The following is a 17,230-nucleotide window of genomic DNA, read 5'->3' on the forward strand; positions in this document are numbered from 1 at the left end:
TATGTATTTACTCCGTTTATTGTTGGGGAAAATATATATCACTCCCCCATGAGTCATGAAATCCGATAACCGATTTAAGTCTGGAAACTTAAACCAATCAAGAAAATACTTTTTCCAAAATTCCACTTAGAGAGGACTTCCTGCGTTTGGGGCCTTCTGATGTTTGAACCACCAACGCATGCAAAATACATGCTGCTCCAAAATGAATGTACAAGCCTGAAAACCGGGTCATACTCTCAGCATCTCCAGTGCATAGCCAGCACGCGAAGCCAAAGCCGAAGACGGAGCCCAAGCCGGGGTTTAAGAAAGGGCCCTGATTCTGTACTCCCACCCTTTACCTTCTTGTTTCCAGTTTTGCGTAGCTCTATAGCCTGATCTATTAAGTTCTCAAAGTAGTCCATTGCTTTACGACTGAAGCTGCTTATGTTGAAGTAGTTCAGAATGGGCGTTAGGAAAGACGCAAAGACTAGAGAGGAAAAACAAATAAATTAGAACTTTAATGTTTGTTTAAACAACGAAGATACACTGTTCAAGATTTGAATGAAGGGTGCATCATGTACATGTATGTATCTGCCGTTATGAAAAACACCCATTGGTCAATTCACAAGTTAGAGCTTAATTGGTTCATGCTGTCTCCAAAGTAGGGTTTAAGAGTAAAAAAAAAAAACCATACATTTATGTCAACCCGAAAGCAACCTGTGCCTTAGATCGGACAAGTTGGTCGTTGAAAAGCACTTGAAACCGTTTGTTATGAAATGCATATGGTTTAAGAAAGATATTATTAACGTAGATTATAATTAATAATGCTCTGAGACAAGCAGTTGAGGCTGTCCCTCAGCATCACTTTCAGCATCACTTTCTTGCCATCCTTGGTGACTTCAATGCCCGTCTGGGACTGGGGGATGCTCCTTTCACCTACCATCAAGTTGCCAATGACAATGATAAGCTTCTGATAGAGCTGATTGAGGACTACCCTCTTCTCGCCAATAACACCCAGTTTGAAAAGCGTAAGGGAAGGCTCTGGACATGGTTGTCTCCAACAGGTTCAAAGGCCCAGATTGACTTCATCCTTACCAGACGTAAATGGAGGAACAGCGTACTTGACTCTTGTGCCCACAATACTTTCTCTACAGTTGGTTCAGACCATAGAGTTGTGGTGACAAAGGTGCGCCTTAGTCTTAGATCTCCACGTAAGGCAGCCACTGGAAGGGTTCAGTATGATTGGGGGAAACTCCGACAGTAATCTACAGGAGAGGTACGCCATTGAAGTCCACAATCAGTTCCAGGTACTGACTGAGGATGAAGAATCTGCAACCTGCCGCTACGGCAAATTCATTGAAGCAAATAAAGAGGCTGCAGAGATCTGCATGGACAAGGTTCCTAAGGTGAAAAAGAGGGCAAAAGCCTCAAGGGATCCTCGTGTCGTCATAGCAAGAGAGGAGATGCAAGTAGCCGATAATTCACTAGTAGCAGATTACAGCTGCAACAAACAAGAACAATGTGCTAGCAAGAAAAAGGCTTTAGCTGAAACCTACGACCTTACAGAGGAGGAGGTACTATTCCAGAAAATCAGTGAAGTGGAACAGGCTCACGTTAAACAAAAACATGCATTGAGCTGGAAACTGATCAACGAGATCACTGGTAAAAAGGCATCCAAGCCCCCTCAGATCAAGGGAGACACAGATGAGCAACGGGTAGACGCATGGTATCGTCACTTCAAAAACCTACTTGGAGACGCGCCAGCAGTGCTTGAAGCTCAGGAGGAGGTAGAACAAGTGTTCATTGATCTTGACATAGAGGATAGTCCCTTCAGCCAGGAAGAGTATGCCAAAGCACTGAGCAGTCTCAAGAGTGGAAAAGCCTGCGGGGAGGATGGTGTTGTCCCAGAAGTCCTAAAGCATGTCCCCATCAACGACATTACGTTGATTTCATCAACTGTGCATATGAGAAGGGAGAAGCACCAGATCAGTGGAGCACAATCAATATCATCCCGGTTCCAAAGTCTAGTGACCTCACTTGCACGGACAACTACCGAGGAATAAGTCTCACCTCTTCTGTCTCCAAAACCTTTAACCGCATGTTACTTAACGGGATACGGCCAGTGCTAGACCCGCTCCTAAGGGCAGAGCAGAATGGGTTCCGGCAAGAGAGGTCAACGGTGGGGCACATCATCGCGCTGAGGAGAATCGTTGAAGGAGTCAGACACAAACATCTTCCTGCAGTCATCACCTTTATCGACTTCCGTAAGGCGTTTGACACAATCCACCGGGACAAGATGATGAGCATCCTCACTGCCTATGGGATCCCAAACAGGCTAGTTGAAGTGATCGGGTCAACATACGCAAACACCAGAGCAAAGGTCACTTCACCAGATGGGGTCACCGATTTCTTCGACATCCGAGCTGGGGTACTCCAGGGTGACACCTTGGCCCCCTTCCTCTTCATCATTGTCCTTGACCATGCCCTGAGAAAGGCAATTGGCGGTAGATAAGAAGAGCTGGGTTTCACCTTAGTTCCCCGCAAGAGCCGACGTGTGCCTCCTGTGACAGTCACTGACCTGGATTTTGCGAATGATATCGCATTGGTGTCAAACACGATTGAGCAAGCCCAGGACCTGTTACTGTCAGTTGAGGAGGAGTGCCTGAAAATTGGCCTACAGCTGAACACAAAAAAGACCAAGGTGATAGCTTACAACATCAGTGACCCTCCTGTCCACACGAGGGACGGCACAACTCTTCGTTTTGAATCTGACTTCAAATACCTTGGATCCTGGATCAACTCCAGTGAAAAAGACCTGAAGATACGAAAAGGACAGGCGTGATCCGTGCTTCACAGCATGAAAAAAGGTGTGGTCATCAACGCTGAGTGCCCGGTTGAAAAGATCACTATTTGTCGCAACAGTGGAGTCGGTGCTTCTATACGGAGCTGAGACCTGGACCCTCACCACCAGTATGGAGAAGTCTCTGGATGGTTGCTACACCAGGATGCTGCGTATGGCCCTAAACATCCCCTGGCAGGACCACATGAGAAACTCCAACCTGTATGCTGGCTGGCCAAAGGCCACAGAGAAGACCCGTGAACGCCGACTCAAGCTCGCTGGGCACTGTGTCCGCCACTCGGAGCTTGCCGCTTGCCCAACCATCCTATGGGAGCCCACCCAAGGCAAGGCCTCGCGTGGGAGAAAATGTCTCTCCTTTGTTGACACACTAAAACGAGAAACCGGCTTGACCAGCGCTGAGGAACTTCGCTCCTGCATGCTGGACCGGAACATCTGGAGAAAAATCACTGGGCAGGCTCGAGCTTCTAGATGGCGCTCGACATGATGATGATGAGATTATAATTATCCACACAAGTATTCTTTTTACGTCGCGAACTAACATTGTCGTCCATTTTATGGAGTCAACATTTTTACTCCACAAAAAGGCAGACCGTGTTTTTTCGCGACAGAAAAAGGCAAAAACATGCAATTCCGAGGCATGTTTGTGTGGATCATTATATTCTACTTTTAAATTTTCTATCTAACCATTTGCATTTCAAACCGCTTCAAACGCTTTTCAAAGACCAACTCGACTGATTCAAGGCTGCAGCGTGTTCCTTTAAGGTTTCACATGTCTGAATATAGATTCCTATCTAAGATAAAGACATTAAGAAACTCTGATATTACTTACTAACTACCAGAATTGCGAAATTGAATTTAACTTTGAACATTTCTTTGGCATTTTGGAGAAATGTGTCATCATCATTCTCTTGGGAGTTTATGTCGAGTCCAAAGGCGCAACACCCGATGCCGTCAATCAAAAATCCTCCATAGATACTGCATCAAAACAAGCATCCAGTTTAAAAGGATAATTATAGGGAGTCGTGGCCGAGCGGTTAGAGCACCGAATTCAAGCTCTGGTGATTCTGTGTAGCAGTGTGTGGGTTCGAATCCCGGTAGTGACACTTGTGTCCCTGAGCAAGACACTTAACTATTATTGCTTCTCTCCACCCTCTCCACCCAGGGGTAAATGGGTACCTGCGAGGGCAGAGGTGGTTCTTGTGATTGATTTAGCCGATTGATTTAGCACCAGGCTGTATACTCCCCAGGGAGCTGAGATGGTTTAAGGAGTGAATAAAGGCCCAGTGACCACGGGTAATAATTTGAAGCGCTTTGAGACACTCGTCCGGGAGTGAAAAAGCGCTAAATAAACTCAAAATATTATTATTAATCATTACTTTGTAAATGATTATATGTAAGGGTTTTGGTGCTTTTTGTACATGTAGATCAAATGTATGGCAATGACATGGATTCCTATACTCACTGTAAATGAACATGTATGTAATATAACCTGTTGCAATCTTAGCTTCATTAGTCTTCAAATTTTGTGAAAAATCACAGAGCAATATTTTCAGGAAAGTTGCATGATTAAATAAGTTGTGTCTCTTTCTGGCATTGTTTTACTCATTTCGAAAAAAACTAAAGCACCTCGGCAAGTTACTCTTTAGGGAAAGCTTTCTACAATCATCCTCAAACCATGAAAGTTGAACGTAAATCTGTTGAAATTGGGGTTTTATGTGAAAAAGTACTCAAACTCTTTTTAAAAGTGCATGTTTTGTTGATGAGCTATAGTGATTTGTATTTGACACACTCTCAGCAATTAACATTGTTAAATAAGATAAATCTTTAGCTCTTTGTGGTGTAAGGACAGTGATGGGTTCAGGGGGGGGGGGAGCTGAAGGTTGAGAAACACTTACTCTTTGCACTGGATGCTTTTGCCCTCCTCATGGTGCTTGTTGACCTTTCTTACCATCGCATCCAAGCAGTTATTGATCTGGGGAGCCATCTGGTTCAATTCAAATCAAGAAAGCAGACTTAATAATCAGTTAACATTAATATATATTTGGTTTGCAGTATATATATTTGGTTTGCGGTAACACCATGTGTGTACCTTCTTGCCAGGTAGAGTTTGTTCTTGAGAGAACTGTCTTGCTATATATTCTCCTACAACAGAGTAGATTTATCCGATTATTCAGGAGACTTCTCAGTTCTGAATTGCATGACTTGTAATCTGCTTACTTGTCTGTAAGATCGCAGGACGCGACACCCGGCATATTTGAGGGTACTTGCGCTACAATTAGGTGTTTTAAAAGTATAGAAAGCCGACCGAACGCTCGCAGCACAGTTCACAGAACGAACAGTCACAGTCTACCAAATAGGCCTACCATGGGTGTTTGGAACAAAGCTTTACTCACCACTTTCATTTTGGATCCACTGAATGTTGGGCTGAGAATACCACGGACATCTTTCCAATGATCATCTCTCAGTACAGACAATGCTAAATGGAACGGTTTGTTCTCAAGTGGAGATGGCTAAAGTATAAGGATGAACAGTTATAATATCAATATCTTATATAGCGCATGTGATCTACCAAACAAGGTACTCAAGGCGCTTAGTATATACAAACTTTCAGAAAGATAGGTTATTGCAGTGATGAACTCTGAGACAAATTTTTGTAGCACCTTATAAAGGTTTACAAGGTGCTACGGCACAAACAGCAGCCACAGCCAGAAAGACTGGGGCAAACCCCTTCTCTTTTCGATAAGTGTACTGGGTTCTTTTACATGGGTTTCACATGGGACCAACGGCTTTACGTCCCAACCGAAGGGCAAAAATGAATAGGGGGCACCTGGATTTGAACCGAGACCTCTCGATCTGCAGCCGAATATTCTACCACTGAGCTATACCCCGGCGGATTGGAAGAGCTTTGGAAGAGCTTTTCAAATTAATAGTTATAGTTTAGTAGTTTAGTTTTCTGTAGTATCATCAAACCAGATATCTGTACAAATTTACCACATTTCAAAGCCATGAGGAATTACCTGTCCCTTTTGAGTACCAAACCAGTGGGACCGGTGTGTGCTTGATGCTGTTTCACCTTTTCATTCTTTTACTGATCTCCATTTCCATTACTGACTAAAGGTTGTACCGTAAACTTGGATGTGATCCACAACAGTATACAATCTCGCATCAGAACACTGGACACTGTTTCGTCATTCAAAAACCACTTAAAAACCCACCTGTTCCCAGTTACTCTTATTGATCGCAACTGAATTGTATTTGTTTTTCATTGCCTGTTGTTGCTGAGCGCCATGATCTAGATGGAATGGCACTATACAAATCTGATTATTATTATTATTATTATTATTGTTCAATGTTAAATGACTTCTGACTGGCACCCCTGATCAAAGATTTGGACAAAAAGAGAACAACCTCCACATAGGGCTAATACATGTAGCTCAGTTCTGGCAGAGCCTATAAGAACATTCATCTGGAGGTCGCAAGTTCAAAACGTGCTCAGAGAAAATTTGTACATGAGTGAAATTAACACTGAAATTATTTACCTTTCGATTGACAAAGGAGGAGAAATCCTTGATGCAAATTCTTCTCACCAAATCGACATCTGCCACCATCATTGTTGGATTTCTTCCAAAGTAGATACTACACAAAACGAATTCATAACACAACTACAAGTATGGGTAAAAACCAAAACTAATATTCTTTTTTCCCCGATGCAAATTTAACATCTCTTATAATTGTTGCGGTACCCACTGCCAAAACATAGGATTCAAACTGCCTCTAGCTACCGGGCAACTTCGGTAGTCTAGTTGGTAAGACACTGCTCTAGAATTGCAAGGGTCGTGGGTTCGAATCCCAACCGAGTGACATGCCTGTGATATTTTTTCACAGGACTCGGGAAAGTACTGAGTATACAGTGCTAAAACACATCAGTGTAAGGGGAAAAACCAAAAATAATACAAATACAAGTTTTGATTTAGGGGTGAACCATGTCAACCAAGTTAATATCTTTAAAATTGTGTATTTATTCGCATCAGCGGTACCTGCTGTTAAAATAGGATGCAAATTACCACTAGCATGTAGCCATTAGGTTAGCTCAGTGGTCTAGTGGTTAGAAACCTGCTTTGGTTTGCCAAAGGTCCTGGGTGACAATCTTATTGAAGTGATTCCTGTGGATGTTGTTGTCCAACAGGATTTAGGAAAGTGTTATTATTACATCTGTGTAGTTATTTTGGTTTTCCACATACTATTTCGGGAAGAATACACCTTTGTGTGTTAAAGGCAGTGGACACCATTACATGTACTTGGTGACGAGTAATGGGGAGAGGTTGATGGTATAAAACATTGTGAGAAACGGCTCCCTCTGAAGTGCCATAGTTTTTGAGAAAGAAGTAATTTTCCACACATTTGATTTTGAGACCTCAGATTTAGAACTTGAGGTCTCGAAATCAGCCATCTAAAAAGCACACAACTTCGTGTGACAAGGGTTATTTTTCTTTCATTATTATCTCGCAACTTTGATGACCAATTGAGCTCAAATTTTCACAGGTTCGTTATTTTATGCATTTGTTGAAATACACCAACTAGTGAAGGATAGTCTTTGACAATTACCAATAATGTCCACTGCCTTTAAAGACAATGGACATTATTGGTAATTGTCAAAGACCAGTCTTCTCACTTGGTGTATCTCAACATATGCACAAAATACAAACCTGTGAAAATTTGTGAGATATTAGTGAAAGAAAAAAACACCCTTGTCACACGAAATTGTGTGCTTTCAGTTGCTTTTAGATTTCGAGACCTCTGAGGTTTCGAAATCAAATTCATGAAAAATTACTTCTTTCTCGAAAACTAGGTTACTTCAGAGGGAGCTGTTTCTCACAATGTTTTTTACTACCAACCTTCCCCCATTGCTTGTTACCAGGTAAGTTTTTGAGCTAACAAATTATTTTGAGTAATTACCAATAGTGTCCACTGCCTTTAAGCACCATATACTCATACTTTCCTAAATGTGTTAACAACCAAATCCACAGGCAAATCACTCTGGGGGGATTCGAACCCACAACCTTTTGCAGAGCAGATATCTTCCACTAGACCACCATACTGGCCTGTTATTGCCCAAAAATATTGTCCACTGTGCATCTGAGACAAAGTGAGTATCAAATGTCATAGAAAAAGAACAGTGTAGTAAAAATGCCAACTAAACTTATTGCATGGACCCATATCTGCCATACAGGAAAACTCTGGAAATCTGGCATTAAGCCCAATGAAGCTTGTAACGGCCCCATAGTTAAACATGATTTAATTTTGTTGATCCGCTCAAACTAATAGTGCACATCCAAAGACCAAGTTTGATTTATATCCCACCACTAAAATTGAACTAGCTACAACCCTGTATACATACAGGTCATCCCTCCATGTGCTGTTATAGATAAAATTAAGTAACTTTTATCAGAAATACTTTTAAAAGCTCCTTACCCAACGACCTTTCCGTATTTGGCCAAACAGGTTTGATGGAAGCCGATTAGTCCCTGTAACAAAAAGTGAAAAATGGTGAGGTGCACCCGTATGGTCTGTTATTGTTCATACCTTTATTATTAGAAAGTGTACTTTAAAGGCAGTGGACACTATTGGTAATTAATCAAAATAATTATTATCATAAAATTTTTCTTGGTGACGAGTAATGGGGAGAGGTTGATGGTATAAAACAATGTGAGAAATGGCTCCCTCTGAAGTGCCATGGTTTTTGAGAAAGAAGTAATTTTCCACGAATTTGATTTCGAGACCTCAAGTTTAGAGCTTGAGGTCTCGAAATCAACCATCTTAACACACACAACTTCGTGTGACAAGGGTGTTTTTTTATTTCATTATTATCTCGCAACTTCGATGACCGGTTGAGCTCAAATTTTCACAGGTTAGTTATTTTATGCATATATGTTGAGATACACCAACTGTGAAGGCTAGTCAATTACCAATAGTGTCCACTGCCTTTAAAGGCAATGAACACTAATTGCATTACACAAAATAATTGTTAGCATACAAATTTACTTGGTAACCAGCAATGGAGAGCTGTAAAACATTGTATTGTGAAAAAAACGGCTCCCTTAGTTTTTGAGGTAATTTCTCACTCAAGTAAAAAAGTTCTGGAATGACAAAAGGTTGTTGGTTCGAATCCCATCTGAATACATGTATGCCTGTGTTTTTTTTGCTTTCACATGAATTCAGGAGACCGTTGCATCGATAATTCAATGCACACAAACTGTGGAACGGATATGAGCGCTATAAGAAGCCACTATCATTATTATGCTTATTAATTTTAATTAGGCTATTAATTATTATTATTAATTACCGTTTTACTGAACACCCAATCCATTGTGTTTCCAATGTAAGGTTTGGGCCATGGTCCTCGTATTCCATTGCGAGCAAGAACCTGGTGACACCACCAATCATACCTGCCAACAAGTTAAAAACAAGTATACTAATGTCACTTCACTCTGCAAAGTAATGTACATGCAGCTGTACACAATTTACAATCTTTCTTTTTAAAATTAACTTTAAAAAAAAAGATGACACGATGTTCCGGTAAGCTTTTCAATTGACAGCTCAAAGACACTGGTCCAGGTCAATCATGGAGGAAGAAAATAGATCCTCCATGGGTCAATCAAAGAATTCTCAGATGGGATCAGATGCCAATTATCTGAAAAGATGTGTTTTAAAGAGAGTTTTGGATGTGAGAAATGTCATCTCTCTTGTCTTATAATAAGACATTGAGGCAGAGAGTTCCAGAGGCAGGGGGCAGTATTTAAGAAGGCACTATCACCATTAACAGTCAAGGCGAGTCCGGGGAATAAACTAGCATGCTGACCAAAATGACCTCACAGACCTGGACCTGACATGCTGCATGCAACATGCTCTGAAGGTAGGGAGGGGCTGAACCTTTGAATTTAATATTAGTAACTTGATTTTGGTACTGAATTTTCAACGTAATTTTCATCAAATTTAATGAGAGGTAAACATCAATTTTCATGTTACTACAAAATACACTATTGCCCTTCTGACATGATGTACTTAAGACACCATAGCCTAATCCTTTCTGTAAATAAAAGACACTCAAATAAAGAACAAAATGGGCGTAGTCCTCAATATTATATTAGCATACAAAGTATAACATTGATTTAATCAAGCCTCTGCACACAGTCTCTATTGACATTGCACAATAGTATAAATATTTGTGCAACAGCGCAGTATGCAAATATGATGAATAGCCTAAATACAGAAATGACTGCAGAGGACACTACTTTCATGTGTATACTTGGCCCATGCTTGGCCTAAGATGATTTTAAAACCAATTCATAAATACCTCAGACAGTTTCGCTATTCCTATTGAATTGGGAAAAAAATAATGATGCCTTATATCAACCGATGCCCTAATTATCTTCTTTTGTTAACATGAAGTATGCAAACATATATTAAAACTTGATGGACATTGAAATGTTCACACTACACACCATTCTTCGATGACTTCAACTGGCCCCATTTGTTTTGAGTTTTTCCTGTTTTCACAGGAAACAAAAAAGCATGGTTTCCGAGTGAAGCCATAGTCCATACAAGGAAGAAATATCTACAGTGACTACAAGTGTTCTTTCAGACTCTGTGTATGACTCTATAGCCAGCAGTTCAAAATATGTTTGAATGAAATTTTTAAATTACCAAGTGTATAAATTAACAGTGATAATTGAAACAACAAGCTGATTGTTTAAATTTTAATATTAATAATAATATTGATCGGAGGGTTTAAAGAAAAATCTCCAAAAATATTAGAAAATGATTTAAGGCACATGGCTTCTTTAAGCGAGCTGTATTTTTTTTCCAGAATGCTCAGCAAAATATTCAGTCACATGCCTTGATCATCATGGATTGTGAATTGAAATAGTGTTTGATGAATGTTTTCGGTGGGAAATAATTTTATATGGCCTCAACATTATGACATATTTTTGTAGAAATGCCTAAAATACCAAACATTTTGCATTTACAAGTGCAACTATCCAGTGGAGCCTTACGTGTTTCTAAGTTTTGGTCAAGGGAGAGGAGACTCTTTGCTTGACAAATAAAACCACACAATTTTTATCTAGGAACTGTTTACATCGCGCACAGAGAGGTAAATGATTTGCCACGATTTTAGGGACACCTCGAAAACAGGACCTCCTACGATACACAAGTATCACTCGAAATAGCATGGTTTTTCTACAAAAATATGTCATAATGTTGAGGCCATATAAAATTATTTCCCACCGAAAATATTTCATCAAACACTATTTCAATTCACAATCCATGATGATCAAGGCATGTGACTGAATATTTTGCTGAGCATTCTGGAAAAAAAAATACAGCTCGCTTAAAGAAGCCATGTGCCTTAAATCACTTTCTAATATTTTTGGAGATTTTTCTTTAAACCCTCCGATCAATATTATTATTAATATTAAAATTTAAACAATCAGCTTGTTGTTTCAATTATCACTGTTAATTTATACACTTGGTAATTTAAAAATTTCATTAAAACATATTTTGAACTGCTGGCTATAGAGTCATACACAGAGTCTGAAAGAACACTTGTAGTCACTGTAGATATTTCTTCCTTGTATGGACTATGGCTTCACTCGGAAACCATGCTTTTTTGTTTCCTGTGAAAACAGGAAAAACTCAAAACAAATGGGGCCAGTTGAAGTCATCGAAGAATGGTGTGTAGTGTGAACATTTCAATGTCCATCAAGTTTTAATATATGTTTGCATACTTCCTGTTAACAAAAGAAGATAATTAGGGCATCGGTTGATATAAGGCATCATTATTTTTTTCCCAATTCAAAGAAAAAGACATAATAGCGTGAAAACTGGTAAGGGGAGGATATATTCATTAAATAGGCCTTGATATTTTACTTAATTATCTAATGCATTTTATATAACAAACAGTTTCAAACGCTTTTTATAGACTAACTCGTTCGAGGCAAGGCAACGTGTCCCTTATTAAGACAATACAATGTTAGAGCATGATTGAATGAAAGGGAATTGTGAAGGTACTACTTTATATACACACAGCGCAGTAATATACCGTGACCTCAATACGTCACTAGATGACTGGGTCAATCCAGGTACCTCTCTCCAGTAAACAGTAATCTTGTATATGGTATGAATCAGTCACGTCAATAATAAATCATTACATTACTCCAGAATATATGTCTACCTATATAGTATTATTACAGGAATGAAGTGGCAATCTGAATTATGCATTTTAATTTTATAACTTTCTCTCATCTCTGTGTCTGTGTATAGAAATTGGTTAAATTGAATAAGACTGTGTACCACGTTATGAGTTAAATTAAATTAAAAACAATTATAATAGCAGTCTCTGAAATTATTTCTTTGATTTAGCCTGTATCAATTGTGCTCAATATCATTATTGATAGACAATGATTAGCTCACTTACACAAGAAACAGGATTCCAGCTGAGAGGAGTAAAGTCCATGTTGATGTTGAAAATAATGGAGGTTGCCAGCCGTCTTCAGATGGCAGCAGGGGTGTGGCAGTGTCGTCCAACCCGTCCATAGTTAGAGTGTCGAGTCTTGAAGTTCAAGACTCGAGTCTTGAAGTTCAAGTTGAACTAGCTTCTGGCCGGTCTATATCTCTCAAACAGTCTCAACAATTGATATGATGTCAGTCGTCTACCAATGCTACTTTTTTAAAGTAAAAGTAGGCAGCAAAGTAGTAAAACAAACACATGAAATCACCCATCAAACCAAGTCGATTATCGTCAGCGAACGCGACGTCATTCATGCATGCTAGACTGCACGTACACACCTAAGACTGCCAAAGTTCGGGGGAGGGGCGTGCCCAGCAAGCCGGGGGAGGCAACCATCTTTAAAGCGCGCCCTCTCTTGTTGTTAGATAAAACTTACAAGGTATTGTTTTTCACACACGGTCGTCAAAAAGTGGCTTCCCTTATCGTGGGAGAAACCCGAGCTGCTATTTCATTGTACATTGTACAAAATCTTGTATTGGTAAGCGAATATTAGGGGGATCTATTAGTATTAGGGAAATGGGAAATACTCTATCCCCGGAGATGCTTTCCACCATACATGGGAAACTAACAAGGGGGCTGATGAGGGGTGTGGGTGCTTCGAATGGGGTTGTGGGGATGGGATGGGCTGGCCATGGGGAGATTTTTGGTTGGCATGGAAGGGGGGGGGGGGGCTTATTATTAAATAAGCTTATGTAGATAGCCCCCCCCCCCCCCGGCGTTCTTCCGGTATTTATCCATATGTCCCTTGAAAGGCTGAACGTTGTAGCTGCAATTGCCTCTCAAGTCAAGGGAGATATTCCAGTGCAGTAGTTTACCCCTCTGACTCTGGCTAAACCAGAACTTCCTGGGGTTGAAGTTTGATCTTGATTTGTACAGTTTCAGCTGGTGGCCCCTGTGCTGCATGGTTGACAAATCAAAGAAGTGTTCGGGTTCGAGGCCCATGAGTATCTTAAAGGTTTCAATAAGATCTCAAAGCCGCCTGCACTCCAGAGTGGTCAATTTCACAACAATATGTGTTCGTTTTTTTTCCAGATAACATAGCATCTGCTGAACTAAGCTTCTGAACGGTGACAACTAAATTTTCCAATCATATTTAAGTCACCAACTCCCGTGAAACTGGTCTTGAGCCATGAAGCACTGGAAGGAGGCAGCCACTGTCATCTTAGCTGCCAGCATAAGACAAAATGGACGAGTTAAGATGCCGATAGCAGCGACATCCAAAATACAACCCAACCAAGAGAGTCCCAATGTCGCTCCATTTGACTATAAAGTACTAATGCTACAAAGGACCCATCGGAGCTCATTCTGTGCTGGTGCTCAGGTGTTTCCTGGTGGGGGTATCGACGAAGCGGATTTCTCCCCAAAGTGGATGGAACTGTTTGCTGAAGCCGGTATAAAAACGCTTGCAGATTTTGGGCCGATGGTAAACATCAGTCAACACAGCAGACCGCCGATGATCGCATCGCACAGAGAGTCACCCGTACCCAGTGACATAGCATTCAGAATCTGCGCTATACGAGAAACATTTGAAGAATCTGGGGTACTTCTTGTAAAACCTTTCAGTCATCTTACTACTACTAAGGCACCTTCAACAGTACAGTTTGGACAGCACAAGTTACTTGGGACCCCGGAGGCAGCAAACTTAAAAGTTAGCAAAGAGTGGCGACAGCGGGTGCATAAAAACGCCAGCGCCTTCTTAGACTTATGTCGTGAGTGTAAGAGTCTTCCTGATGTATGGTCATTGGCGGAGTGGTCTAATTGGCTAACACCATCTGATCTATCCAAGAAGCGTTATGACACAATGTTCTATTTGTGTTGTATGGAGACTTTGCCTGCAGCTAATATGGATAACAAAGAGATAATTCAGTCACAGGTACAGACATCAACTGTAATTTTTGTAAAGTTTTTCAAGTTTTTTTCACAATGCCATCTCAGAAAACCAACCCATGCCTCACTATGTAACTGTGGCAGGAGATTCTGTGTCCCCCTGGAGATTCTGTGTCCCCCACCCCCCCCCCCCCATACGGCGAACTGTGTAATAAACAACTATGGATAGCGCCCTCCCTCTTTTAAAGCATCCACCTTCAGTCTACATTAATTACCCCAGAGATTCTGTCCCCCCTCCTCCCCCCATATACTGCGAACTGTGTCCTAACAACTTTAGGTGGCGCCCTCCCCCTTTTGACATGTTCACCTTCAGCCTACAGTAATACGCAATATGGAGACTATCACTTAAATATGACCAATATTTTCTCTCTAGTGGTTAACGCCGAGCCAATCTCTAACGCAGTTTGTTGAAGAGGAATACTTCCTACCACCACCCCAGGTTTACGAGCTTCAACGGCTATGTCGTTTCCAAACACTTTCGGAGTTATTCAGTTTTAGTCAACAGAGGGCGCTGTTAGGGTGTCTACAGTATCTCCCTGTGAGGATGAATTGCAACGATGGTGTAGTTTCACTCTTACCAGGTAAGTATACCCCCGTTTTATGGTATACGATAAAACTGATTGACATTTTAACCCTTTAGAATACCATATTGGTCAGAAACGGTTAGTACCAAAATGCCCAAAGCAGCACAAAAACAGCTTTTGCCAAAATACCCAAGGCAGCCAGAAACAGCTTGTACCTACATGTATATATGCCCAAAGCGGTTGAAATGGCCACAAAACTGACCTACTTCCTCTTGACCAAAAAGGTCAAAATAAAGATCTTGACCTAAGCTGAATTGACCTTGAGCTGACATTTTCCAATGCTTTCAACATGTCCAATGTCAAAATAGTATCATATGGTCATGTTAGTAAACTTCTTTTGACATAGTAAAACTTGTTTTTGACTCAGAAATGTGTAATTAAATGTGAAAACAAATGTGTAAAGCAACTAGTTTTGATATACGAGTCTGAAATTGAATTTTGAAAACAGGGATGTTCACTACTCTTTGTGTGACTTTGATGACTGATTCAGCTTAAAACTTTCACAGGTTTGTCAGGCTTAATATAATTGGTCATCCAGAGTATGGATACAGCAGCCGATTTCACAAAACATTAGGATTGATCCTATCTCGGGTTAGGACGAGTATAAAACTCGTCCTTACTTAGGATTAATCTTAAGGTCTGCATGTTACAATGCAGGGTTGAGACCCGTCCTAGGTCCTAAGATCAATCTTAAGTTAGGAAGAAGTTGGTGAAAGCGACGGCTGGTTTCTGACAATTACCAGTTTTGGCTGCATGCACAAGTACACATGATCTTTAACTAGTGTTTCATTTACATCCTTACAGGAGATTCTATGTATCCCAAGAAGCCAGTCTTTGAAACCATTCAAGGTGAGAATATTCCAGCGCTAGATGAGTCGATACAAGACAACACTGACCAGAACTCCAATCATCTCAATCGTCAGACCTTTGCATTAGGTAGTGTACCAATGTGCCGCTCTATGTCTAGTATAACACACCCACATGGGCACTGTTCGCCATTACCGCTTGACGAATGTATTGATTCAATCAAATCAAAATTATAAAAATTAAAAAGATTGTTAGGATTTCAAAAGACCGATCCATTAGGCTCCGGCCACAACGAGCAAGAACACGCGAGCCTCTCCAATACCTTCGCCAAGCATATGCACACGCATGTCAGACTTTATTTGTCGGACCTATGTTGCGTTGTGATTGGTCAATACGGGAACGGGGCGGAGCTTAATGGATTGGTCTATTGGGTGGTTCTGATAAGAACTGGTGGTGTAGCAGCTCAATAAAACTCAATTCAGCCTCCTTAAGGCTGTGAAGCTTCTACTTGTGAAATAAACCAATCATTAATAACAATAATCAATGTTTCTGATCAGTACGCCTCAAGCTGTCTCCTGGATTTATCTGTTTCTATTCAATATGCTCCAGATTGTCTTTGTCTTCCTTCTGTAGAGAATAGGAGTGTACTGATCAGAGCCTTGAGTTGTTAACCACTTGTTCTATTATTTTGGAAACACCATAACTGAGAGACTATTTTCATGTACAGGGTATTCCTTCAAACCTTACTACTGTAAATTGTATCTCCATTATGCAAAGTTTTAAATCCTTCTAGGTACATGGTGTTGTTATACGGCAAACCTTGTGGGCATAACTACAAGTTTTTTTAATTTAAATATCCATCATTTTCACTTTCTATAACGATTTTCTGGAGAAGTGCACATTTTAAATCCATATCATTATTACTATTATTATTAATAACTATTGTGTTAATGTGAACTGGACCGCTTGACCACAACGTGCTACATATGTTTAGCATGTATAAAGCAAATATTTGTTTTTTTTTAAGTTATATTTTATTATAATTTCAAATAAAACTTATACAAGAATCATATAAACCCAAATAAAATGTATTTTTGGATCATTTATTGATTTAGACAAAGACTGTTGGGTTCCTACTAGCCTTGGTGGTCAGTGCATTAAGTAGGAAAAAGTATTGACAAACAACTTCAAAACAGCAACATTTTGCACTTAAAAATGTTATGCAGATGTCTCCCCTTCCCGATTATGCATCGACTTCATCATGCTGATTTAATAACAGTGGAAACGCACAGTGCTTTTTAAAAATGCAAAAAGTTTAAAGCGAATTTAAAAATGTTGTGTGTCAATTTTTTAACCCAATTTGATTCCGGTCTTGTGGAAAAAAAATTTGGTCCAGTTAAAAATGTGAAACACAAGTCAACAGTAGACTTGTCCAAAAAATCTGAGCCCTGCTGGTGATTTCACCAAACTCTTCCTAACTTAGGATTAATCTTAGGTTTTAGGACGAGTTAAATCCCCTTTCCAAAGACATTTTGACGCATTGAA

At 40.2% G+C, this 17,230-nt stretch overlaps 2 protein-coding genes across 2 annotated transcripts in view; one reads left to right on the forward strand and one right to left on the reverse strand.

The window, feature by feature from the left end:
• Positions 1 to 12,671, reverse strand: part of LOC139950161 (cytochrome P450 3A24-like) — a 28,841-nt gene extending 16,170 nt beyond the window's left edge. The window contains exons 1-8 of the mRNA XM_071948783.1: positions 12,315 to 12,671; positions 9,183 to 9,285; positions 8,312 to 8,364; positions 6,379 to 6,475; positions 5,233 to 5,349; positions 4,735 to 4,823; positions 3,669 to 3,814; positions 339 to 466 (exon numbers count right to left, since the gene is read on the reverse strand). Coding sequence (XP_071804884.1) covers positions 339 to 466; positions 3,669 to 3,814; positions 4,735 to 4,823; positions 5,233 to 5,349; positions 6,379 to 6,475; positions 8,312 to 8,364; positions 9,183 to 9,285; positions 12,315 to 12,433 — 852 coding nt within the window. The 5' untranslated portion in view covers positions 12,434 to 12,671. The remainder of the gene's footprint in view (positions 1 to 338; positions 467 to 3,668; positions 3,815 to 4,734; positions 4,824 to 5,232; positions 5,350 to 6,378; positions 6,476 to 8,311; positions 8,365 to 9,182; positions 9,286 to 12,314) is intronic.
• A 103-nt stretch (positions 12,672 to 12,774) lies between these two features.
• On the forward strand, positions 12,775 to 16,689 carry LOC139949645 (acyl-coenzyme A diphosphatase NUDT19-like). The gene is made up of 4 exons (XM_071948098.1): positions 12,775 to 12,885; positions 13,440 to 14,280; positions 14,668 to 14,875; positions 15,683 to 16,689. The coding sequence occupies exons 2-4, from the start codon at positions 13,537 to 13,539 to the stop codon at positions 15,919 to 15,921; spliced, it is 1,191 nt and encodes a 396-aa protein (XP_071804199.1). The 5' UTR covers positions 12,775 to 12,885; positions 13,440 to 13,536; the 3' UTR covers positions 15,922 to 16,689.
• Positions 16,690 to 17,230: the final 541 nt, after the last annotated feature.

Source organism: Asterias amurensis, chromosome 17, assembly GCF_032118995.1.
Source record: "Asterias amurensis chromosome 17, ASM3211899v1".
Taxonomy (NCBI): domain Eukaryota; kingdom Metazoa; phylum Echinodermata; class Asteroidea; order Forcipulatida; family Asteriidae; genus Asterias; species Asterias amurensis.

Coding starts and splice junctions, on each gene's coding strand:
- LOC139949645 (XM_071948098.1), top strand. CDS start 13,537: ATGAAGCACTGGAAGGAGGCAGCCACTGTCATCTTAGCTGCCAGCATA. Junction 14,281..14,667: donor AAGAGATAATTCAGTCACAG/GTACAGACATCA, acceptor TTTTCTCTCTAG/TGGTTAACGCCGAGCCAATC. Junction 14,876..15,682: donor TGTAGTTTCACTCTTACCAG/GTAAGTATACCC, acceptor ACATCCTTACAG/GAGATTCTATGTATCCCAAG.